This window comes from Pagrus major, chromosome 5, assembly GCF_040436345.1.
Source record: "Pagrus major chromosome 5, Pma_NU_1.0".
Taxonomy (NCBI): Eukaryota; Metazoa; Chordata; class Actinopteri; order Spariformes; family Sparidae; genus Pagrus; species Pagrus major.
The window spans coordinates 11,963,262-11,988,940 of record NC_133219.1 but is presented as its reverse complement, the minus strand read 5'-3'; the positions used below and the strand labels follow the sequence as shown (position 1 = coordinate 11,988,940).

Below are 25,679 nucleotides of genomic sequence, written 5' to 3'. Positions count from 1 at the left end.
ATCCTGTGACTAGAGCTCAGAACAGCTTCAGTTTTGATGTTCAGGTTGTCAATAAAAAGTCAGAGTCAACAGTTTTGTACAGTAAAGGCTTGTATCCCTCAGGGTTGTGTGTGTTCGCTGCTGTGCTGGTATTGTTTATTTGTCTCTCAAGTCCTCCTGTGCAGTCCCCAGAGATATCAACGTTAAATTGCTTTTTGGTTCAGAAGCTACCCGGTTGCATTAGAACTTGTAATGGACTTTGCCTTGGTGATGGCGTCAGCCGGCGTATTGATTGTGCCTACTGGCTACAGCTGAAACGGCTGCACACCTTTGAATAATTCATGTCTTTATGACAATTATTGTCCTAATTGTAACAATGTTTGGGTGACAAACTGGAAGGAAGCAAAAAGAACTTATTTAGCCCGTCCCTGCGATCCTCTCTTATTTGAAAAGGGGAATAGTAATGTGATCATTTTTCATACATTATAATCGTATCCATTATGAAGATGATAACTTGTGTTGCCTGAAAGGCAAACAAAGTTTTAGACGGATCACGCCTCTTAGTTTTAATTAAAAATCACAGACAGCTTAATTGCGGTGCAGTTGTGCTCTGCTGGCCCGTGATTGCTTCAGAAACTGAAAACGAGATTGTAAGAGGGACTGCTGCAGATATTGCTACACAGTTCTTGCCCCATGTGCCCTACACCCCCCCTCCCCCCATCAAGTGTGGACTTTGATGCAAACTTTCTTCTACGAGTTTCTTATCACGGTGTAATGAAGTCCCCTTGGAGGAGGACTCTTTAAATTGTACTTTGATAGGTGAAAACTACTGGGACAAAATGTCACCTGCGCTCATTCGGTATGCACCTGAAAGTCAAGTGAGGCACTTAAGGTTCTTCTGCTCTTTGAGACTATTTTGTCATATTTGCATCTCATGAGGTAAGCCGCTTTTGAAATGTACCTCAGCAGAATTATGTATTTCTGAATTGATAATGCTGATCTGTAATTCACCGCGGCTCTTAACAATATGTAAGATGCCATACATATTTATGAAAATCTCAGCCTCTGGCTTACATTCAGCTGATTGTGCACTTCTGCATGCAGTCTGGTTTGGTCATAATCCATCATTATGTCTTGAAGTAGTGGCTACCCCACCCCCATCCCATCGGCCCCCATCATATTCTGAGTGTATTGAATTGAATTATCACTGGACTTAATTGAAACATTAAAAAGTAGCAGAGTCACTGATGGCATGAGCTTATCGCTGAAACTTTCCTGAAAAAAAATGAAAATAAAAAAACGTCTTTTAACATGTTGCTACTATTACTGTGTTTTCCCCGTGTTGGAATCAGCACACAACAACTTAACAACTGTTTGTGAACTCTTATCAGTTTAAAAAAAAATGTTTTGCTTTATTACATTTTTAATTTTATCTCCCCTTCCGTTTTGTTTCTTTGTCCCTGAAGACAGAATGTCTCTTTCTTTCCTCTCTTGTGTTGTTCTCTTAACTTCCTCACACCCCTCTCCCTGCACCCCCATATTTGTTCCAGTTTGTTCTCCTATTTCAGAAGCTTTTATCTATTGACTGCCTACCATCCACCCTTTCAGCATGGATTTGTCCTGTAAAGATTTGACTCTTAGCGGTGATGCAAGGAGTTGAAAGCCTTCTTTAATCACAAATGTCTTTCTTTGTTGGCTTGCCTTAAAACAACACACACACACACACACACACAAATCAGACATTATTGACAGGTGTTGGCACTTACATGAACAAAAGTGAAAACAAACAAACAAAGAACCACACAAACAAAAAACATAAAAAACATTTGCACATCAGAAGCTGTCAGTGACAACACAGTCAAGTATTAAACTGGGCTGTTATTTGATAAGCCTGAACAAAAAGAACGTAACAAAATTGGGAAGCACATACGACAAACAAACATTATTCGATTGTCGTATTGAAATTCAAAAGGTTTGTTTTGAGAGGCTTCAGCTCCTTTAACTTGAGTCAAGATTAAAGGATGCTCACACAAAAATAAAACTTCAGTCCTTATCTACTCAGCCCCGTGCTGATGAAAACTTGGGTGAAGTTTTGAAATCCACAGAAGCTTTCTGGAGCTTCACAGGAAAACAGGGTTGCAGTATTCTCCTACACAGCTGACGTAGATGGAGACTTGTTTTAAAAGGTAAATAAAATGCTGCCATACAGCTTGTCCGGCATAATGCTAATCTCAGGAAGAGCAAGCGTTCCCAAATTGATCCCCGAGATGTGTGATCGAGTTTGTGCACCACTTCGGATGGGGTGTGTGCTAATGCTTTTAGCTTATAAAAGTGAATGTTTGAAGTTTAGAAACAGTGTAAATAACATCTTTTCAAATCAATTTGGGATCCCAGGGCTTCTGAAGACAAGCTGTATGGAGCAATTTTATGTTTTTTTAACGTTTTAAGACACGTCCACATCTACTTCAGCTGTTTAAGAGAATGCTGTAGCTCTGTTTTGCTGTGACGCTCAAGAAATGTTATGTTGACTTAAAAACTTCAACCAATTTTCCATTGGCATGAGGCCGAGTAGATAATGACTCTTATCCTTTAAAGCAACAAAATGTTACTTTCTGGAAGAAAGGTAGTTAATTATTGAGTCTGACCCCCAGGATGTTAACTACGCTTTGGGTAAGTGGGTAAGCATTAGTATTCGACGACATGGGGATGAGACTCAACAATCAAATCTATTTCTCCAGAAAGTAAAAATGTGTCACTTAAAAAGCAGTATTGATTCGCCTATAATAACAACATCTGTTTTCCCTTGGCATAATGTTCCCTCGGCACAATTTCGAACCAAATGTAGTCTAAACTTCCTTCATTCCTCAGCCATCAGCCGATGATATAGCCGCAAGTGACAGAGCTGCCAAGAATATCCTTCCTACCAGTGTGTGATTACAGGTTACATGTAACTCTAAAAAGTGTGAAAAAAATGATCAGCTTGTTTATGATAACTTTGTTTGTTTTGACAATACAATGACGTGAGTTGTTGGGCTCCTTTTCACGTGCAGTAGAACTGTGTTGAATAAGTTTACAGTGTGTTTGTCACATCTTATTTTCCTCTGTACTGTCTCTAAGGACACACACACACACAAGCCTAACTGTATGCATCGTATGTTGAGATGTGTCCTAGTTTTATATTATTAGTATCCATTTAAATTTAACTCCATGGTTCAAGATGATTTTGTTACTGTGGTGGGGCACAGTAACAAAATTGCCACAAAATTCCATCTGAAAGTCAACTGTGAACTTTGTTTATTGTGCACAAAATTGTGTATCTTTCACGTGTAGTCGTATCAGTGCATTGCAGTATTATAGTCAAGACCAGTACCAGTGCAAGTCCCCCTATGCATGACGCAAAATAAAATGTGGGACATGCAAACCAGCCATTTTAGTGGCGTCAAAAGCGGCTGTTGTTTTTGAGGAGACCCGTGGACGTTACCAGCAGGTTTTGTGGCGACCAAAACTACATATTTTTCATGGGAAGTCGGACCATCTCCATCCATGATCGTGGCGGGCAAAACAATTATTTACAACCAAACCATGATGTTTTCCTCACCCTAACCAAATGTCGGAGCATAAGCACAGCGTTGTGACAAGAGAGAAATAGAAAATCCAACCTAATCAAACGTAAAGTTGCAACATAAAACAACGTACAGTTTTTCAATATGCAATTATGCAGAAAACGTACTTGAAAAACTATGACTATGTTCCCCATAACAGAAGCTATTATCACTGCCCAACTATTTATTTGGAACATCACTGAATCCACAAATACAACATCAACTTACCCAGTGGAGCGGTGTGTATCTGGATATGGCCTTATGTGGGCAAATTATATGCATGCAGCTCAGTGGTTTTTGCCCCCTAGCACATTAGCGCTGTGATATCTGACACGACCGGCTATCGCTCCTCTGGGTCAGCACAGATGTTGAACTGTAAAACTGAACCCAAGGCAGCTGCAAAGTGCAAAGTGACGAAATTAGCACTGGATCAGCTGTTTGGCTTTAGGTAAAATTCTTCTTTCTGCTAAAAGTGGACGAAAACATTAATCTTCTGTTCGTGAATTGAATGGATGTGTATAAACATGAGGCAAACAAGATGATTTAGTGTCGACAGAACAAGGTCAGGTCACACACCGGCTGAGTGCAGACTCTTACGCAACATTATCAGCACCGAGGTTATCAAAGATTTCAAGTGGAAACTACTGACTTCACCTCTTTATGTACAGTAATTCTACTTGTTTGTCCCATTTGACAAAATGAAAAGCCTACATAGTGCAAAACTTTACATATACACCAACAACCAAGGGATGTTTAAAAAATAATGACAGTAACCTGATTTCCTAAAGTAGAAAGTGCAAGCACACACGGTAAAGTCGGTGTGTCGGAAGCTTTGAATTGTCATTGTGAGGATTAATAAAGAATGAGCTTCTTTAATGTTTCGCCTGAGTGAGCTCATAAAAGCCGACATGCGGTGAAGGAAGAGATGGAATACAAATAAACCGGGGCCCAATAAATGTCACTACTTCCCTTTTGTGTTTGCAAGGCATGCAGGAAATGGGAGACTTGGGTGTCCACGATAGGGAGACAGGAGAAAGAGGCAGGGAAACTAATTTTGCACGAGCTTGGCAAAGGGCATTGCAAAATGCTCTCAATTTGTCATGCACAATTGGCTGCGTGCCTTCAGAGCGGAGGGGAAAAGTTGTGTTTTCATTTAAGGTCTGTGCTCTTTATCTGATTCCACCTTGTCACTGAAGACTCACAGAGAATCTGATTGCAAGAGTTGCTAGAATGAGCTTTTGTAAACGTGTAAAAGACCTTCTCTACCCACAGAACATTTTTTCTGTGTGTGCCTTTTCTTTTTGCTCAATTCCACCTTCACTACCAATATTCACATATTCTGATTCACTGCTCGGTACGCTTTGCTGGTTCTATTCAGTTGCGAGGTAGTTCTGCAACTGTCTTGTGGCCGTGAATGAGATTTGAACTGAATAACATATTTGCTATTTTACAAGGACATCTTTAACTGACAGTGCTTCTTCTCTTTCAGAAGAGCAGCCCGTGCAAAAGAATTGTCTGAATGGTTGCGGGTTCACAAAAGGCTAATCAGTGTGGCAAATACTAGCTGCAACCCTGCCATGTAAAATTGGTTCGCGAGCAGTTTTGTGGGCAGTGAGGTGGCCCTTGGTCAGCTGAAGTTCAGTGTTGGATGGTTAAACCTTGCGCAATCTGCACTGATTCCCTCCACAGTTCTGCGAAACTGGGACTATAATGTGAGCGGTGCTTCATGGCCCTGACCTTTGCAGAGAGAAGCTCAGTCATCAGTTTAATTTCTCAGCTCTGGGTGAATCTTGTTTGTTGTCTTTTCAGCACCAGTGAAGTTAATGAAGAAACAAACGCTTTGTGCTTTATAGGTATATATAAGTAATTTTCCCAGTGTAGGCTGGTTATTGCTCAGTTTTTAAGCCATGCTAGCACCATGTGTTGCTGGGTTGTTGTGTTGGTCTGTCTGTTGGGCTGTCTGTAAGGTCTCAACAACTATGGATGAGTCATTACAAAATTGGATACAAATATCCAGGTTGTCCAGACAATGTGTCATTGCGTCTTTGGTGATCAGATTACTTTACCGCTCCGCTATGAGTTTTCATTTGAGGTTTTGAGGAGTGAAAGTTTTGAGTGATTGAGAGTTTGGTAACCCCTTTATTTTTCATCTAGTGGTCTCATCAGATTGAAAATGTCTTTCATGTATGGCTAAATACCTGCAGAACTAGTGACTTTCCCATCAGACTTCAAAACTCGCCGCTACAGGAAGCAACAACCTCCGACCTATCAGCTTACATGCTGAAATTGCCAGTTACAGTGCTCTAACTCTAACCTGGCTGCTAACGGTATGAACGTAAACTAGCAGCTCTTACCTATCTGACCTTACCGACCAGAACGGTAATTGTTGCAGCCAGGTCTTTCACCAGTTCTGACACAATGCTATGAAGATAGGTCTGGCTATATCAGACAATTTAGTGTTTATTGCTAATTAGTAACTATTAGCATACTGAACTAAGATGGTAAACATGGTAAACATTATACCTGTTCAGCATGAGCATCACATACAATCATACAGTGTACATCGTAGTGAAACTGGTTCTCTGCCACTAACCCATCCCAGAGGAGTAGTGGGAGGCTAATGTACAGTCACGATTCCAGGTCCTAACCAGTGCCCCGATTCAAGGGCACAAGGAGAACAATCATACCATGTCAGCGACTGAACCTTTCAAGGATTCCCATTTCATATCCAATCATGAAACTATTCACTGTCACCAGTGAACCTGTTTACCTGTGGGATGTTCCGGACAGGTGTCTCTGAGCATCCCACAGCTTTCCAGTCTTTTGGTGCTCCTGTTTGAGAACGTGATGCTGTCATCAAATTCAGAAAAGCACACATTTACAAAAATCAATGACGCTGATCACGTTAAACATGAAATATTTTGTCTTTGTATAATTTTCAATTGAGTATATGTCAAAAAGGATGAGCAATTATCCCATTCTGTTTTAATTTATGTTTTACACATCGTCCTGACTTTTTTGGGAATCAGGGCTGTAAACTCATAAATGTCGAACGCTGAAAATAAATAGCGAACAAAACTCTTTTGTTAACACTCTTTGATACTTGCAGTTATGCAGATATTCCTCAGTCTATCAAGTCTTTTCCCAGAAGCCATCAGTGAAGGGAAGACACAAGCAGAGCCCTTGAGCTGTGAGGGCCCTGGGCCAAAAAGAAACTTAAATCAATTCCATTTGATTAGGTGCCACGGCATATACACTACATCTTATAATTCCATTAACGCAGGGATGGATTTTCAATGAATGTAACTGCAGGCAAATGGTTGGGCATAATTTTGTGAAATGAAATACAGCACAGGTTCTGAATAAGGGTGTGAATTTCTTCCTTTTCTCCTTTTCTCCTCCCCATTTGCAGATAAGGACTTTTGCTCATCCTAATGCTGCAGTCTTCATCTTCTCCTCTTTGCAACGCTTCTTTTTTTCTCCCCTCACAGCATCTTAAAACACTTTTAGACTGCTTAGTCTAAATTATTTCACACCTTATTATATCAGCTTTGGCTCAGTGGGCTGCGGATAGACCACCATGCAATTGCCTGATTCAACCCTAACCACTGATAAATAAATACTGTATACATGCCATTAGTTACAGCACAGAGAGGTTAGGCATTTGAATAAGTTCCATTATCATTTCTCTACTTTCACTTTCTGCTAATATCAGATGCATTGCAGCTGCAGACCCAGAGCCAGGATTTCGAGTGAGGCTTGGACTGACAATTAATGTGATTACAAGAGTCACCTATGGAGGGAAGTGGTCGGTCCTCAGAGAAAATCAGAGCATGATTGGAGCTGTGGTATGATTTTAAAGACCCCGAGTGAAATATCCATCAGGAAGCCAGTAAAGACAGCTAGATTTACTGCATGACTGCTGCAATTTTATGCCTCACTAATCAACCCTTACTGTACATCTACAAGACCAGGTTAGGACCAGGGATATTGGGCAGGAGGCAATCACACATAGCCTTCGGCCTGTTGCTTCATGATCCAGTGTGTCCTGTCACACCAAATGAACAACAAATAAGAAATTGCTTGGTCTATATATTCTTCCAATAACCATGTATGCACGTGCAGTGTGCAGAAAAGTTTCCACCTCATTTTTTTCTTTTTAAAAGGCCTTGTTCAGCAGGTGATGCCACGCTTGAACTTTCCCGGCTTCAGAGCAGACTAAGAATTGTTTGCACAAATTTCCAGCTTTGCCCTTGTATTTAGTTTTTGAGATCACTGATCACAGTCAACTCAGAGTAAACCGGTCCTTAAGCTGCAGCAGAGTTTGTGTCGGACATGCTGCTGCATCTTTAATGCAGTGCTTGCTGGGGGACTCATCAAATATTTGTGTCTTTCCCAGTCAAGCAACGCAGTGCTTACACTGGCGGAATGACTCAGTGGCCCCCCTGTCCCCTCTCGGAAATTCGCCCAGCGTTGAATGGATCTCGCAGACATCTGCGGTGACAGAAAGTCACTGATGAAGGTCAACAATCCATCAGGCCCTGAGGATGAAGAAAAGCCTGTGCCGCTGAACGAACCGTTAAAATGATGAATGTACGGTATGTAGCAGATGAACATAAATCCAAGAATAAACGCTGACCAAATGTTTTTTTTTTTTTGGTAACATCAATACTGCCTCCCTCTATATCATAAAGATGTAATCAGCTATGGCATTGCACACTTCTGATATCAGTGCTTGGACTAAGGCAGCTTTATATCTGACTAACTTTACAAAGTAAGTAAACAACATGCCTGTGGCTGAGAATAAATTACAGAAGTGCTACAGCTGCAATTCTTTTCGAACATGATTTGTCAGGGCACATTTGTCAAATATTTCCAGCTGAGATTAGTTTCATAAATAAATCATTTTTGTCTTGAAAGCCACTTCCTGACCTGCAGTCTCAAGTTCTCCCACTGCAACAGGATGAAAACTCCAGATCCACTTGTATGAATATCCACATTATGTTAGTGATTGCAGCATTACAATAACAGATGAGCAAAACTGCATTCCAGTTGCTCCGCGGTTCGATATTTAACTGCGAGCCAACAACGCCTTGCCAGTGAGGGAACGGAGCAACAACTGTGCCAGTTTATGTCGAGCAAGGGGAAATCAAGGGGAGATTTATGAGCATAATAATGAATCCTATGCCTGCTTTAATTACAACAATCCTGGACTCTTTGAAGTGTGCTCTTGCAGCTGGAAATCATTTGCCTCGTGTCTCAGTCCTTTACACTGAACAGATAAACATGGATCAAGTATTACATTTGCATGTTGGTGAGAGTTTTTTTAATTATTTCTCTCATATTTGTCAGCGCTGTTAACAAATTGCAGCAAAGGGAGCTTAATTGCCAGCTCTGCGCTTACATGTGTATGGACTTTCATCGTCTATTAAATCAAAGCTGAACTGGGAGCATAGACAGGCTTGTGAGATACATTACGCCATTAGCAGCTCATGGGTCATAAGCGCAGATGATGCTCATATATTCCATGACTGATTTTTGAATGTCAACCAAGCGTCATTATAAAGGGCAAAGAAGAGCCCTGCGCAGATGCTCTTCACCCACGTTGTCTCTGATGCACCTGTCCCCGCCGTATGTCAAGTGCTCCGACCGTTCCAAGCCGAGCTAAACAAGGCAAGCGGATCAGAATCGGTGCCAAAGCAGGTGTGTGACAGTTCCACCTGTGTTTCACCAGGCGCTCGCTTCTCTTTCTCATGCCCAGATAAAGAGTCTGATCTCTGGCAGAATAAAAAAGGATCTGTCAGCTCCTGGCAGGCTGGAGCTATCCAAAGAATCAGACTCCCGCAACACCCACCTGCTCTCCCCAGATGATGCTGACAGGGTGCTGGGTTAGGGGGAGGTGAGGAGGGGGGGTTCAGGCATCTTTGAATTCTAGTTAACAGTCAGCCTTTTGATGACAGTTGTTTTTGATTCTACATTTACCTCGGATATCCACAACTTCACCTCATTAATGATTAGGTGAAAACAAAAGTCCAATCTGGAGGCATCTTTTCACCTTTGTTTGAATGTTTTGTCACATTTGAAGTATTTGAAGTATTTTAATTGATTTGAATATAAAATAGTCCTGGGGAAAGGCTGTGTTTGCATCTTTTACTAATTGCTTAGCCATTATAACATTCAGTATGACCCTTATCCATTCTGAGGAAACTTGGCCATTGTCAAATGAAATAACATGAATAATGAATTACAGACATTAAAGTATGGGCTGCAAAGACGTACATTAAAGGTGAATAATGTTCACATCAAGCTGGGCGAGAGCTCAATCAGTATGTGCAGTCAGGAAGTGGGACTGCAGTATGCATGAAGGTCTATAAGCTCAACTTGACCAGGAATAAGAAAAAACCTCCGCAAAAGTTCAAAGTGGAGGAAAAGGAGCTTGACCTTGCATGGCCTCGGCTCTGATGGAGAAGCAAGTTTTTCCACAAAGTCCTGGTTTGAGAAACAGTGAACCATTTCTTTAAGGGCCTCACATCAAACAGTTTAATTCATATGATGAATCTGGAAAATATGCTCTATGAGCTATATGAATTTCAAATCTGCTGCTGGATGTGTGTGTTTAATTTAAGACATATATGTGAAAAAGGATCTGCACCATCAAGTTAAAGTATATTCATGAATATTATACGAGAGCTTTTTACAAAGACATTAGTCAAAATTAACTTAATCTAAACTGGTTTAAAGAAAAAATCAACCCCCTGTCAAATAAATCAAATGTGTCAAAGTGTTTTTATTATTATTATTATTATTATTATTATTATTATTATTATTATTATCATTATTATTATTATTAGAGAGGGCAAAGTAATGCACACACATGCAATACAGCACAATACATATCAAAACATACTTACCTGAATGTATATAATCGCAATAGCAGCACTGCAGCTGGGGCACTCCAGTAGCTCCTTTGCTGCTTTGATGCCTTGCCAGTATCACCATTTCTGAAAATGCACCAATTAAACATCTGCTTCCAAGCCACTACATAGTTTAACATGCCGGAACGCTGGCAGTCAGTCACACTTGAGAGAGCTGAGGGGTCAGTCTGTACAATGACGTCATAGAAAATGGTGCACGACATTCATTGTTAGTGTTAATTTGAATGGCCAGGACAACTTAACAGTTATTAACAACAATTTGGCAAACAAAGCAGCTGCAACAACTATAGTCAACAGCAAGGAGATGAAGAGGGAGGAAAATTCCCCAGACTCCCTTCAAAATAGCTCAAGTTTGTGAGTTATTGACTTCAGAGAAACTCTAAAAACCTCGAGAATCGTTTGACCATGACAAATTATTAATCATTCGGGCCTTCTTGTAAATTCGTCAAATGTTATACATTAATTTCTTACTTTCTTTGTGTAAAAATCATTTTGTGTCACTCGAGATGCACGTTGAGACGCGTAATGCCAGATGTGAACTGACGAGCTGTCCTCATATGGTTGTATCATCAAAGATAAACAGCCTTATAGGTCATAATAATGCTGCATGGCAAGGATTCAGACATTTCATAAAGGAGACGAGCTGATCTGCCAGTTTGACAAATAACAGTTAACAGAGACTCCAGTCTGCAGTGTAGTTCATACACTTGATGATAAACCACAGAACTGCTGGGGCCCCCTCAGTACCCCATATAGCGCCTCCATCCATGATAACATGTGCAGCATTAGGCGGAATTTAAATGCATTAATTATGCCGTTCTCTACCTTATGTGCACATCACATCTGCACATACATTATACATTAGACCCCTTATCACTGCCTGACATATGGGAACATTTATGCTGACGAACATTTGACTCACACTACATAATCTTGGCACATACAGTAACGCCATGCGACTGGAGGTCTCTGCATGCTGCTTTTTTCATACTTACACTGCAGGGAAGCAGTGTGCGGGGACATACAGGAAGCCCTGAATAGCCTGACCTTGAACTCATGTTTTTCACATACCATCATTAAATCTGATGGCCATGTCAGAACTGTATTAGTGGGAAGAACGCCATCTGCATATGAAAAATATTGATTAATTGATCATTTTGTAATACTAAGCATTTAATGGGAAGTTGTCCCTTCTTGGATGCATTAAAAACTGACTAAACTCATAATTTTGGTCGATTTGCAAGTGAAATTATAAACAGTTCTTGAAAAGCAGCCATATCATTAAGTCAGATGTTTCTCCACTGACTGGCTTCAGTTCAGAATTAAAGTTAAAAGAAATTAAGTCTCACTCCTGAAGTAAAATATGATTTGATTCTTTCCCACTTGTTTCTGAAGTGTTTCCTTTACGTCCCTTAGTTGTCCATCAAAGATACTGCGTGAATCCCATAAAGGCTTTACACCCAGCTGTGGTGGAGACAGGTTTTATTGTTGTGTGCTTAAGTTCACACAACAGACTGACGCAGTGTTATTAATATTCAAATGCTTTATATGCAAATTGACTCTGAGCTGTAGGTGTTAGAACAATTAGTAGGCTAGCACATTTGCATGCAATCCCATACTTTAATATCTCTGTTTCTAAAATGGAGAAGCACATAGTTCCTGTGTGTGCACAGCGCTGATGCTCTTTCATGAAAGTGGATCTCCATTTTTCCCAACTGATTCAACTGTGTGTTTGGTATTTATTTATTTTATTTTCTACCAGGAAGATTTTGTTGTTCTGGAACAAGGTCAGAGCACACAATACTGTAGGGGGAAAAATGTTAAGTGAGCCTAGAAGAGTGTTTGATGGATGCTTGGCAGGTTTGGAGTGGAGCGCCTTAAGACCTCTCACACACGCTGCCATTGACTGTGTACACTGCTCTTTTCATAAGGTGGTGGAGGGCTGCACAGCCCGGCACATGGCATCAATCAAGAATGCTCATGTGAATTTAGCGATACAGCAGGGAATGACTTATTTTTTCTTAAGGGTTTTGCTCTGGGATAAATGTGTTTTTAGACCTTTCTGGGCTTGTTTAATCTTCCCGTTGAGAAGAAACGACCATCACAGTGACTGAGCAACACTGGCCTCTAAAGGCAGCCCGGGGAACGGGAGTCAACACAAGGATTCCCATTATTAAAAAGAACAAATCTCTGTCAGCCTCCCTCTCTTTTCCTTCCACTGTATGTGTGTTAAGGGTTGTATTAGTGTGCGTGTCATCCCTTTTTTACTTGTTTGTGAACATGTCAGTGCACGGCGGCACTGGCACACGTCTGTTCTCTTTGTGGCTGTGTTTGTTAATGTCACTCAAGACAGCCAAATTGAAGGTGCCATTGTTAGTGCCGGAGGGCAACGGGAGTGAATTCGACAGCTTGACAGCTCTCATTAGCGTATTAGACACAAACAGTGGCACAGATGCTCCCGGTCAGTCCTTGGTCAGCCTGGAGCTTCGCTTAACGGCCCGCTGACAGGTGGCTTTGTGGCACTCTGTCTCGTGGTTGACAGGGTGGCAAAGCAGGAGCTCATCTTCAATAGACTGCTGGGATTGCCAAGGACGGTAGATATCTCACAGACATGAATACTGTGAGAGTATAATGAAATGGATCACAAAGATTTTTTTTTTCAAACGTGCAACCTGCAGATACAGTGTACTGTAAAAGATTAGAGAAATGTGTAAATGAGAGTTAAAGCAACCCATTCGCCAGAATAAATCTATGTCTCTGCAGTCCACAGACATGCTGAGGCTTTACATTTGTTTACATCGCAAATTTAAATGTCTTTAGGTTCAATTTTCAATTGTATCTTGTGACAAGGCTGTGCTTATGGTCTGGTTAGGTTTAGGCACAAAAACCACTTAGGGTTCGGGTTAGGAAAACATAATGTTTTGGCTTTAAATACTTGTTTCTGTCAACACTGAAGATGTCCTGACTTCGGTCACCTTAAAAATAATCAGTGGTATCAAGCTTACAAATTTTGAAACCTGCTGACGCACAGACTTGAGCTGGGGTCAAGGGTTTGGCAGCCTTTTCACCTGTAACTCCACCACCATCCCCACCCCACCTCCTGATATGACAGTCAGCTCGTGTTAACATGTGATGTAAATGTGATGTAGAGATGTCGATACGTTACATAGCCTATGACACGTACAAATGTGAACGTATCAGTGGTTTACTGAAACATTAACTACCAACATTTTATCCTGGCAGCTGGGCTGAAAACAGGGAGACATTCACATGAACTTCACAGTAGATTGTTCTTTGACTATTTGCATGCAAATATCAGGCATAATTAGAAAAAGTGGACATTAAATATTTATAGCACAATCTCTGCAAGAGCAGCTGACTTGCTTGTGCTGACAACAGAAGCTCTTTTGTTTTCATGTTTACTATGAAGCAAAGTCGTGTTTGCTCTGTGAAACATGTGCACACCATATGCATTCACACAGCCTCAAAAACACACTCACAAAGCACACACACAGTCAAAGTGTCCTGGTCTGGTGGTTCATCTTCTTACTGTAGCTATTGTCATTTGTTACGGCACAGAGCTCCAAAGTTCAGTTCTCACTTTCACTCTTCACCAGCTAAAAAAATCAATGCCAGAGGCAGAGAAGTTCTGTTTAACTGAATGAAAGTTAAATGATTTTTCCAACATACCTTTTGAAGTTTTCGCAGTGCCTCAAAGGTAAAATAGAATGGGATTTACAAGTTATATAGTCAATGAGAAGCCTGTGCAGGCAAACACTTTGACAAAAAAAAAAAAAAGTAGAGGTGGACCAAATGAAAAGAGCCAAACAGTGGGAAAGACTGGTCTTGTACAGAACTTTACTTTTACTGTGCTTGGAGTGTCTGTGTAACAGAATCATCTTGCATCGTGCATGGATTGATTTCAAAAAGCCCACAGTCATCTCAGCAGAAATCAGCAGAACAGAAATGTAATAGAAACCCCTCGGTTTCTGTCCTTGACCTGAAAAAGTTTGAGGACAAACTTTTATTTGCGTCATGTCTGGAAGAAATGATGCAATGTTTGTTTATAATGTTGAAAACCATGGAGTAGCACATTTGACCAGAATTCAATGTGCTTGTTTTATTTAAAAGTATTTCTGAGACTATTTTGAAAATTTATAAGGAAAGTATGCCTCAACAATCTCATCACTGTTTGTTGATTTTGTCTTTTCGGGATATGGACTTAAGTGTTATTTAAATAGTATACTTAAAAGAAAATTACACTTTATTATTCTTTTTCTTTTAGTTAAGCGATGTCATTTTATCACAACCCAATCGCCAGATTTAATATTGGCAATGTACGTTTCTGCAAATTTCTATAGGTTCAATTCAATTCTATTTCATATTGTGACACTGTGCTTATGCTCTGGTTACTTTTAGGTACAAACACCACTTGGTTAGGGTTAGGAAAAGATCATGTTTTAGCTTAAAAATACCTGTTTTTGTCACCACAAACACGGCTGGATATACTATGTCCCGACTCATCATCAAAATATGTTTTTTGTTGCTACAGATGTGGCTGGAAATTGTCCCATTGTCCACAGCCATAAAACATCCAGTTGTGTCTCACTGAAACGTGGGCGTCAGCCGTAGTCACTTGCTTGGCAGCCTTGTCGCCTAGCTTAAGGTCATAAACACCTAACGTGAATGTGATAAAACAGGTCTTGTACAACACTTACAATACCTTAATACATTATCACCCAACACTACATAACCTGTCATTATTTATATGTTTATTCTTACATTTATTCATTTAAACATATTCTCACAGTTTGGTGAGGTTCCACCAACATATGCATTTTGCTATATCAAAAAGTGAAAGCTACAATATGAACCAGATTCTATTGAAACAGTAAATAAATAGCTGATACTGAAAAAGCTGAAGTGCCAAGACAGCAGGATGATGTTTCACACCTCACATAACCCTCACGTATAGAGATCATAAAGAACCTTCAATGCACGCTGGGGGCAGGGGGGGAAAGGGAATGACTCAAATTTGTCATGTTTACCTCTGCTCTCCAGAATAATTCTCTATCTAATTCTCTTTCCAGCCCGGCAGGTTTAATGTAAAATCCAATCATCAGCGTCCATTTTATTTCAGAGGAACAGCGATGTCGAAGCGAGTGGGGGAGGGAGCGAAAGCCAGTTCGTGAGACTGGAGTGCATTAAAACAACAGGAGGAACAGTAATGTTTCATGAACATGATTGTCCGTAAGGATGCTCGTTATTTAAGAGGTCTTGCCCTGAATGGACAAGGGCATAGGTTAGTCATCCCGAGAGAGCTGGGTCAGCAGCAATTCCATGCAGTTTCTGCTTAATCCACTTTAAAGATTAATGTCAAATCATGCCACTATGTGCATGCTATGAACTCCCATGGTGACTTAGCTGGAGGCAACGTGTGTCTCCGTGTGCACGTGTGTGCGCTGTCCAACCTGCATGCGTTTGAGTGCCTGTACATTTACTGCATACCTGCAGGAACCCCGCTCACAGGATATATTCTGACCATAAAACAGAGACAGAAGAAATGGAAGGAAGCTGCACAGTTGGCCCTTTCAATCCCTCGAATACAGATGAATCCACCCAGACTGAACCGAGAAGGAGTAACACCCGATAAAGCGCTCTCTGTCGTCACTGCTCATGCAAACAGAAACAAATAATGTTTCGGTCCAAATAAGATTTTCACTTTTCTCCCTCACATTCCACAAAAGCACTGTAATTGTGCAAATCAGCTCTTGTCGGCGGCAATGATGCAAGACGCCTTAAACTCAAGAGTGCTGCTGCCAAAATGAACTGTCCTCATTGATTAACATTATCCATTACCCCCCCACTCCTTTGTGGAACATTATTGCAAATCTAGACAGGGAGAGAGATGCTGTTTACGTTAGCAGTCTCGCCTGCTATCTGTCATATACTGGAGCAGATTGGTTGCTAACTGCAAAAAGCATTTACTTAGAAAATTAAAAAAAACGAGTGATCTTACATTCAGATGTTTATTGCATGTAGCCACATTTTGTTTGCCATTAATCTATGAATCAGGCAAATGATAGTTTTACCATGTAGTGTAATTATGCACACAGACTGCAATGTTATTATCCACTTTTATGTACATGGTTGATTAAAGGTTTGTTTACAGATATGACTGAGCCCGGGTTTCACTGAATGCTAATTGGCAGACTTAAACAAAACCGTGGATTATTGTTTCAAGACGACAGCGTTGTGTATTTGTGCACACAGCCTATTTGCATTTTACATGGGTATATTGACAGAGCACTCTGGGTAAAAACAGCTTTGCTCATGAGCCAGGGAAAGTCAATAGTAAGAAATTAAGACTGTCAACAAAAATCACAAACGCTGGACTGACAGGATGGATGAATTGAAACATGACACAGGATGGATTCCGGGATTGTGCGACCAACCTTATGTGACCAGTGATAACATCAATATTTATAGAAGGATCTGATGAGATTGTTTGTGGTGGGAACCAGGCGCCAGGATCCTTCCCAATCCTTCATTCCTTTTTAACAGATTGAGCTGGCAATGGGAGCGCAGATACGTGGCAGCAGGCCAGGTTGACGACTCTGCCTTGATGGATGTGGCAGCCATGACGAGGGGTAACCAGCTTGCCACGGCTATCCGGATCACAGCAGACAATGTCACATGCCCTCCAGACTTGTCAGGAGAACAGCATTTTACCATCTGACAACACTGAGCATTCACTTTGTACCAGGAGATGATCTAATGCTACACGGAACACACCGCTAATATACGATTTGACATGATGTCAGGGCAGGAAACAGGTGCATTCATGGCAGTGAAGCTCCATACATTATATAAAATACAAAAGGTTTAAGTGAATGCTTGAACTTTTTTATTTACCCAAAAATAGGAGGGTTTTTATACGTTGTGTAAAAAGTAAAGCATCAGAGACCTACTTCACTTTCTTCTGAAAAGACTCAAAATAGCACTTTTGAAAGTGGACATCAAAGAAGTGAGTGAACTCAGGGGGGTTTAATTTAGTGAGCAACTATTGTAAGTGGCTCCACGATGAATCATTTTCCAGCTCATTCATAACAGAGAAAGTTCCACTCCCTGCTCTGCAATAAATTTCTGTCTGCATTCAGGAAATGTTTTCAGGCCATCGGCTGTGGAAAATATTAAAATGATTCATACATAGTCTGTGCCTCATTATTGGAGAATTAAGAAAACTTTCTGTCTTTCCTCCTAGTCCCAGCTGCATTCAACTATCAGAAGTCATTTCTTGTAATTTGATTATTTTCAAATTTTGTTTTATATTGGTGAAATATCTTATGATGTGTGTTGCTATAAGTGAACAAAGTGTTACTATGAGACTGCAACATTCAAGAAAACCGTTAAGACGACCCTCTGGAACATGGAGAACACGTGAGGTCGCCTTGTGACTTTGATTTGTCACTGATGATCATGCAAAGGAAAAAGCAATCTCCTTATTATCAATCTGAAATGGCCTTTTTGTTGAGGACGCTAATAAAGACAGATTTGAGTCATTTGAAAAGATTAGAAGAAACAAATAATGTTATATCTTGTTAAACTTCCTGGAGCCTTTTTTCCTGGTTGCCTGGCAAACTGCACTGAGCCAAGAAATGATCCAGCACATAATCTTTTTTAAAACAGTGAATTGTCATAATTACACTTTGGTTTTTGTATGGATTAAAACAAAGAAGGTAAAACGTGTTAATTAGTGAGCTTTAGAGCTGCTGGCAAGAGGATTTCCCACTGTTTCCAGTGATTATGCTAAACTAAACTAACCAGCTGCTGGCTCCAACTATATATTTTCCATATACCACATACATACATACTGTACATACTTACAGGATGAACCCTGCTGCTCTCTCTACAACCCAATCGCCAGAATAAATATTGGCAATGGATGTTTCTGCATTATGTTGCCACATTATGTTAATTCAGGTTCAATTTATTTATTTTATGTTGCAACAACGTTTTGCTTATCATATGTTCTGGTTAGGTTGGGGTTGGGAAACGATTATGGCTAAAAATAGGCCCACCTGTTCTGGTCTCCACACGCACAGCTGGAAAGTGTCCCGAGGTCTCATTTGGTGTCACGCTTACAAATGTTGAAAAGCAGTCTAGGAAAAGTTAATGTTTTAGGTTTAAAATGCCTGATTTGGTGTCCACAAACACGGCTGAATATGCCCCGTCTTCCCATCAAAAATATCAGATTATTGTCGCCATAAACACAGCTGGAAATTGTAACACGGTCTCCTTAAAAAATTGTCCAGTGGTGTCACGGTTATGAATGGTACATATGTATGTAAGTACAAATGTGAACGTATCAGTGGTGAGATGTTTCAGGTGAGACGCAGAGATAGCACTTCCATGTTGTCACAGTCAACATCCTTTTCATAATCATCACACTTTCTCTATTCTTAACCTGTAGCCTATCGTGTGTACCCATCCATACCGCCTGTTAAGTCCATCTAGCAAAATCCACCATGTTACTCGACATCTGTGAACCCATTTATGAAAAACATGAGACAGAAGGCATTTGTCCACTTTACATGTCGAATGGATGCTCACGCTTATGATTATTTGAGTGATAGAGCTAAAAACACTGAATAGTCAGTTTGATTAAACTCTTCTTTGACCCAGGAGAATACAACAGACGTGCACTCCATCGCTCAAATTTCAAGAATCTGTGTGAACGCAAACAGACACAGGGAGGGAACATAAATTCTTCATGACAGTGAGATGATGTGCTTGTTTTTTTTAAAGGCAACAGGACGTGACAAATGAGAACCACATAAGGTGAAGTGTAGCAGATGCAGACTATCAAATAAATAAATGCGTACACACACATGCACAGACACTCACAGATTACCTAATGGGGAAATTGCAACATATTTCTGTAGCCTGAGGCTCTTTGGAAAATGTTCTTATGCCACTGACTCCTATAAGCTGGGTATTTATCTACACACATTCTGAATAAACAGTAGTCTGCATCATAAATGAATAAATCAAACAGCCTCTGAAGTGACATGGTGTAGAGCCCGGCGTGCACATATGAGCATTAATCAATGAAAGTAGCAGCAGCAGTACTTAAGGAGGGTCACACCATCAGTCACTGTGTCTACTGTAGTTATTACCGTGGCAATGATATATTTGTGACGAAGGCTGCAGATATAGATAGCTTATCAAACATTTTTTTTTTTTACTGTAGCCCATACGAACACACACATATACACACACACACAAGTCAAAATACCAGATTTAATTCAAAATCTAAATCTATTAGTTTAATTAGAATACAGAGCTGGCTTGTTCACTGTCTTGACTACACCAGTGAATGAGGAAGATCCAAAGTAAAATACTACTGTGAAATACTCTGTTACAAACAAAAGTTCTACATTGATAATGTTACTTTAGTAAAAGTATGTACGTTATTCTTGTAACTCATGCATTAAAGGTTTTTTTGAAATTACTAGCGATGACTGAAGACTGAAGTTGGGTTGTCAAAACTCTTCACACAGTCAGCGAAACAGAAGTCTATGTGGACCAAAAAACAAATAAATAGGCATTCATTGCTGTCACACTAAATGCATCCAATGTCAACATTTTACACTATCCATGACACTTTTCTTATTCATACTCCAGCTGCAAAACACTATATATTTCAAGCACATGTTTCAACATCATCATATATTGTAACGATATAGAAAAACTTAGCAGAATCTTTACGATGTCATTTAGTACATTTTTCTAGCCTAAACGGTCACTATACTTTATTTGCCTGGAGGCACGCTCGCACGTGCATGCAAGTCTCCCTCACACCCGCTCGAATTCTCGTTGATCTTGTCTGGCGCGGCTTCCGTAGTGTGAGCGCGACTGTGAGGGAGAGCAATGAATGCCTATTTATTTGTGTTTTGGTCCACATAGACTGTTTAGGCTATAAAAATGTACTAAATGACGTTGTTTCGAGTAAACTCTGGATGTCGCCACTTCAGGACACTTGGATTGCAGCGGACGAGCAGTATGGAGGAATATTACAAAGTTTGTGTGTAGTTTTATGGACCTTTTCGTCTCGGGCACCATTGACGCCCATTATATGGATTTTTGCTGCAGGACGGTACCCCCACGGGTCTCCAGCTGCACTTTGAGGAATAAGAAACTACACCGGATTTCTCATCAGCATGACGGCGAGTCGTTTTGACTGAATTTCGTTCTAGAGTGAACTATTCCTTTAAGCACAGCATTTGAGTAAATCTTCTCAGCAGTCAAGTTTACTGTATCTAATGTAGACACACAAACAGAAATATTTCCTTTTAAATCTGTATCTATAAAGAAACAGAAAGGCCCCTGTCCTTCCAGGAAGAAAGTCGCCTCTCAGTACTTTGAACTACATTTCCCATGCACTCTAGTCTCATTTCCATTTCCCATAACCCTTTGCGCCGCTCTGCCGCACAGACAAACAGGAAGGTCGAACGTATCAGCGTTGTATTGAGGCAGAGAAGAAACCAGGCTGCAATCATGCTGGGACAAGCTGTGAGGCGATTCACAACGTCTGCCGTTCGTTCTTCACATTATGCTGAAGGACCAGGGAAGGTGAGATAACCTCCTTAAAGCAGAATTATTGTTTGAAATGTGATATTATGTGTATCCGGCCTTGTCTGTATCCTCAGCCTAACGTGAGCTAGCTAGCTAGCGTCACTTGGAGGTCATGTCTGTCATTTGACAAGAGTGTGATTGTAAAGCTAGCAAAACTAGCCACAAACACAGGCATATATTTTCTACTTTACGACGCGAGGAAACATCTAATCTCAGGGCAGAGTTGTGACTGCAAGTGTTGATTTGCGGGCGAGTCTGGCGACGTGTTGGTTAGCATTAGCTTTGTGGCTAACCAGTGGCTAGCTGGCTAATCAGTAACTCCATCAATGCTACTTCGTTAGCAAGCAGCTTTAGCAAACCAAAATAAAGAGAATTAAGTTAAATGACATGCTGGCTTTCATTTATTGCGCTGTAGATTTATTGGTAACACACTAATATGTCCACAAACGCTCACAGTAAGCTAAATGTTAAGGCTTAACGGATATGTGCAGCACTTCCGGGTAATAGCTAAAAAGTTAACTTGAGGTCACAGCTATTCTGTCTTGACACCAGGCGACCCTGGAGAAAGGTGCACCTAATGCTTTGGTGTTATTAAAACCGCGTTGCCATCCAGCAGTACTATAAGGATCAGTTCTTAACACGAAAATAATATATAAGTACACTAGTAGTAGTGCATTATCACTTTAAACGTTCCTTACATTTCCTGGTGCCACTGCAGTTTGCTTCCCCAGGTCACTGAAATATTGAATAATAGATATTCATCCTGTAACTGCCTCTACCGAAAAACGTGTTGGATGTCACTTGATAGTTTTGTCTTTTTAAAAATGTTTTATTGTACATGTAGTGAAGGAGCAAAGTGTTGATACTGCATCTTTGTGCCCTAAAAGCGCTCAGTTTAGTAGACCGTTTTCACGGCAGACACATTGACTTGTCAAAGAAGGAAAAGCACAGGTGGAATTTATAACATTTATGATGGCTGCATTCCATTTAGGTGAGCTAGCTCCAGAGCTCTGGTACTGTACATGCTCGCTCACTGGCATGGCTTTCAGGGACACGTATTAGAATGGTGCCATCCTTAACAATATTGGTCACACCTGTGCTTTTCCTGCTTTGACAAGTCAAAATGTCTGCTGTGAAAACGTTCTATATTGTCTTTTTCTCATCTCAACTAAAGGACTTGATTCACATTATATAATTGACATGAGGACTGTCATTACAAATTCAAATTGAGCCTGTTTGGCCCCTTGATCTTATGTTTAAGGGTTTTTTAGTAATGTCATGAATAATTCCATTTCTTTTTCTAAAAGAGATTTGGTGTTCTTAAACTGCATAGAAACCAGTGTAAAACTCTTGCATGACATATTAGAAAGAAGATGACTGATATGATAGGGTATCATGATAAAGCTATGATATGTATGATAAAGCTCTTAACACAGGCACCATGCTCATAGCACTGATAATTTAGTACATTGTAAAATAACCTGATCATTGCAGGGCACAAATGTAAATGTGCATCAAATGTGGAACTCAAGTGCTTTCTAAGATGTGTGCAGTCAAAAGACATTTTGTAATTACCAAAGTAATTTAAAAAAATTGTAATTAAGTTGTTGCTATTTCACTGAGTGACAATACTCTTGTTTTTTTTAAAGAACTTGCCATTTTCTGTGGACAACAAGTGGCGTCTGCTCGGCATGATGGTGGTGTTCTTTGGCAGTGGCTTTGCATTCCCCTTCATCGTTGTCAGACATCAGATCCTGAAGAAGTAAAATGGTCCCGTGCTGTTTTTCAGCCTTCTAGGTAATTATGATTGCCATGTTTATCTAGCAGGTCAGCTTTCATTTAAATGTCAGGATGATGTGGCATTTACTTCAGCTTGGTTTAAATAGTGACCTCAGACAATGACAGTCCTTCAGCCTGCTCAGTGGCATATCTTGAATAAATTACCTTTACGTCTGAGAGTGACTAACAAATGTCATGAAGGTTTTTGATGCTGTGTTGCTTAGATAAGCTCGCACTTTAGCAAGTTAATGTGACAGGTTATTGCAAACATTGACGCGTATCAGGCATGAGCAGGGCAGAGTTGTTGTTGTCACATTTATCTTTACTGGTGTTTACCCAAAAATTGCTTTGCTGTCATCAGATAAATGCAAGTCATCTTTTCATGTTTTGCCCTGTTCCTTATTGTCCCTGCAGGTCGTCACCTGGATGCTATTTATCCATCAGAGCTCTATCCAGGCAGAAGAATGGGAATCTCATAATTTTGTTTGTAAATAAAGTTTCCTCAAATATGAACATGTCTGTTGTTATTCTTTGCAATACCAGTACATTATACCATATAAGATCCATTTAATGTTACAGGGTAAAGGAGTTGTAAACATGACAGGTGTTGACATTTTATGGTAATAATGACTTTCTTTATTTTGCAATTAAGCCTCTCATTTTAGCGACAGAACATGCTTGATTTAAGCACTTTCTAACATATTTATTTTTAAAGCAGTTGATTTCAAATGAAGAGGGTATCTACTCTATTTTAGAGACACTCTTCGTGTTATTGTGTTTAAAAGTGGCAAGAGTTCTTACACACAAGAAATATAGACTGGTTATTAACCCTTTAAATGCCAGATGGTCACTTGGACGGATTTGGCAACAAGTGAGCGTAATCCGGCCTAGGGCTGCACGATATGGTAAAATATTGTGGTTATTTTCACCCATATATTGTGATACGATTCAAAATTGGTGGGAATGATCTTTTTTTTTTTTTGTATCCCAACTTTAATTTTCACTGAAGAACCGCAAAATCTTGATGTGACATTTGTTGGGGTGTCTACCAAACATGTTTTGTTGTATAATCTGATAAGCAATGAATCTAGTAGTTACCACCCTTTTGATTGATCAAAAAACATGTTATCTGCAGGCATATTTATGTCCAGGTCCTTGAAGATTAAGCCGATGATCGCCATGCAACTTGGCCATGTAGTTTTTGATATCCGCAAAAACAAGAAGTTCTCTGAATCCTTAAAGAGCCATAAGATGTGTAGCTTGTTGGCGTAAAGTCAACATACTGTAAAAGTTAACACTGAAACCGTAACTTGATACATTTCAAACCACTCTTGATGCCAGCAATCTAAAGTGAATGAATAAAGTAAAAATTGAGAGTCGGTTGGAGAGGGCTTGCATTGAAGAATCCAGTCCTCTTCTCATAGGTATTGTTCGCTCACCCTACCGCTCGGCTCTTCAGCTGAGCTCTACTGAATAACCTATTTCAATTCAATTAACCCCATGCTTCTAGCTATAATAATCCAAGGACAATGACTTAAAAAGGGAGGTGTGGCAGTTCAGTCAGTGAGGACGGAGAATGTAAAAGCTGAGAGGTTTTCCATGCACCTCAATTCAGGTCTACCTTACGCCTCGGGTCATTTTTTTAGAAATTGGCTAAGTTTTTTTTTTTTTTTAATTTTCCTGTGCTGTATAGCAAAGAGGTGCCTGGGTTGGCCTGGAGACATAAGCAGAGACATGGAGACAAGCTGTAAGCATGAGAAACAACCTGCTGTATCCCTTTTATAACCCAGCCTCCCTGATTTTCACACATACACACAACTCGCAGCTACTTGTAAACCTGTCACGTGGTTTTGTGTTCTCCTGCATTTATAATGATGTTATACTGTCTGTGCCCCTGGGCCTCCTGGATGGAAGAGCATTCAGGTCGCGCAGCTCTTGCTAGGTGGTGATAAAGTTATCAGACGTTTAATGGGGTCAACAAGTGGGAGTCGATATTTCATAGGTGTGTTGTATTGTCAGCGCTTAGAATAGGTTGACCTTTGTCAGTAGCTCAAGGGTAGCGAGAGAGGCTTTTCTTGTGGAAAACATTTCTCAACACATAAACATGACACCCTGCATTATGACAGCATACTAATGTGCACATTCGCACACGGCACATTTTTAAATCTCCATGTTTGTTAGCAAAGCACACACTTAACACCAGTGTAGACACACTGGTGTGATCAAAAAAAGAAAAAGCTACCAAAGTGCCCTCTTGGATGCCCCTACGGTAGATAAAACATGACAAAGCGCTCTCTACGGTGCCCTTCTACTGGAGAAAATGTGATGCAGTGCACTAATGGGTGCCCTTAAAAATGGAGAAAACACAATTCAGAGCTATATAGGCTGCCCTACATGCTGGGAAAGGGTTTGGAACAGTTTTTGCCATAAATGCAACCCTAACTCTTTTTGCATGTAACTAGTCTGTTGTAAGGTGAGGTGCAGGATATCATGGTGGAAGATAAAACATCACGCTGGCAGGGAGTTGTGCAGAAAAAAATAATCAGACTATTATTAATAGTCTCAAAAACATGTTACAAAGAAAACAGTCTTCACACAGCTCTGGTGCTACTCTTAATAATAATAATAAAAAAAAAACCAACCTGCTCTCTCCCCTTTCACTCACATATATAGCAGGTGAGTCCGCCTTTCCAGTTCAAACTGGCCTATCAGGGCAGATCTCTACAATGGAGAGTTGACAAGGTTA

The 25,679-nt window shown here is 40.3% G+C and overlaps 1 protein-coding gene across 1 annotated transcript; it reads left to right on the top strand.

Annotated features, from left to right (window-relative positions):
* Window positions 1-21,001: 21,001 nt before the first annotated feature.
* On the top strand, window positions 21,002-23,446 carry cox7c (cytochrome c oxidase subunit 7C). The gene is made up of 3 exons (XM_073466182.1): window positions 21,002-21,151; window positions 22,804-22,951; window positions 23,348-23,446. The coding sequence occupies exons 1-2, from the start codon at window positions 21,077-21,079 to the stop codon at window positions 22,918-22,920; spliced, it is 192 nt and encodes a 63-aa protein (XP_073322283.1). The 5' UTR covers window positions 21,002-21,076; the 3' UTR covers window positions 22,921-22,951; window positions 23,348-23,446.
* The last annotated feature ends 2,233 nt before the right edge of the window (window positions 23,447-25,679 follow it).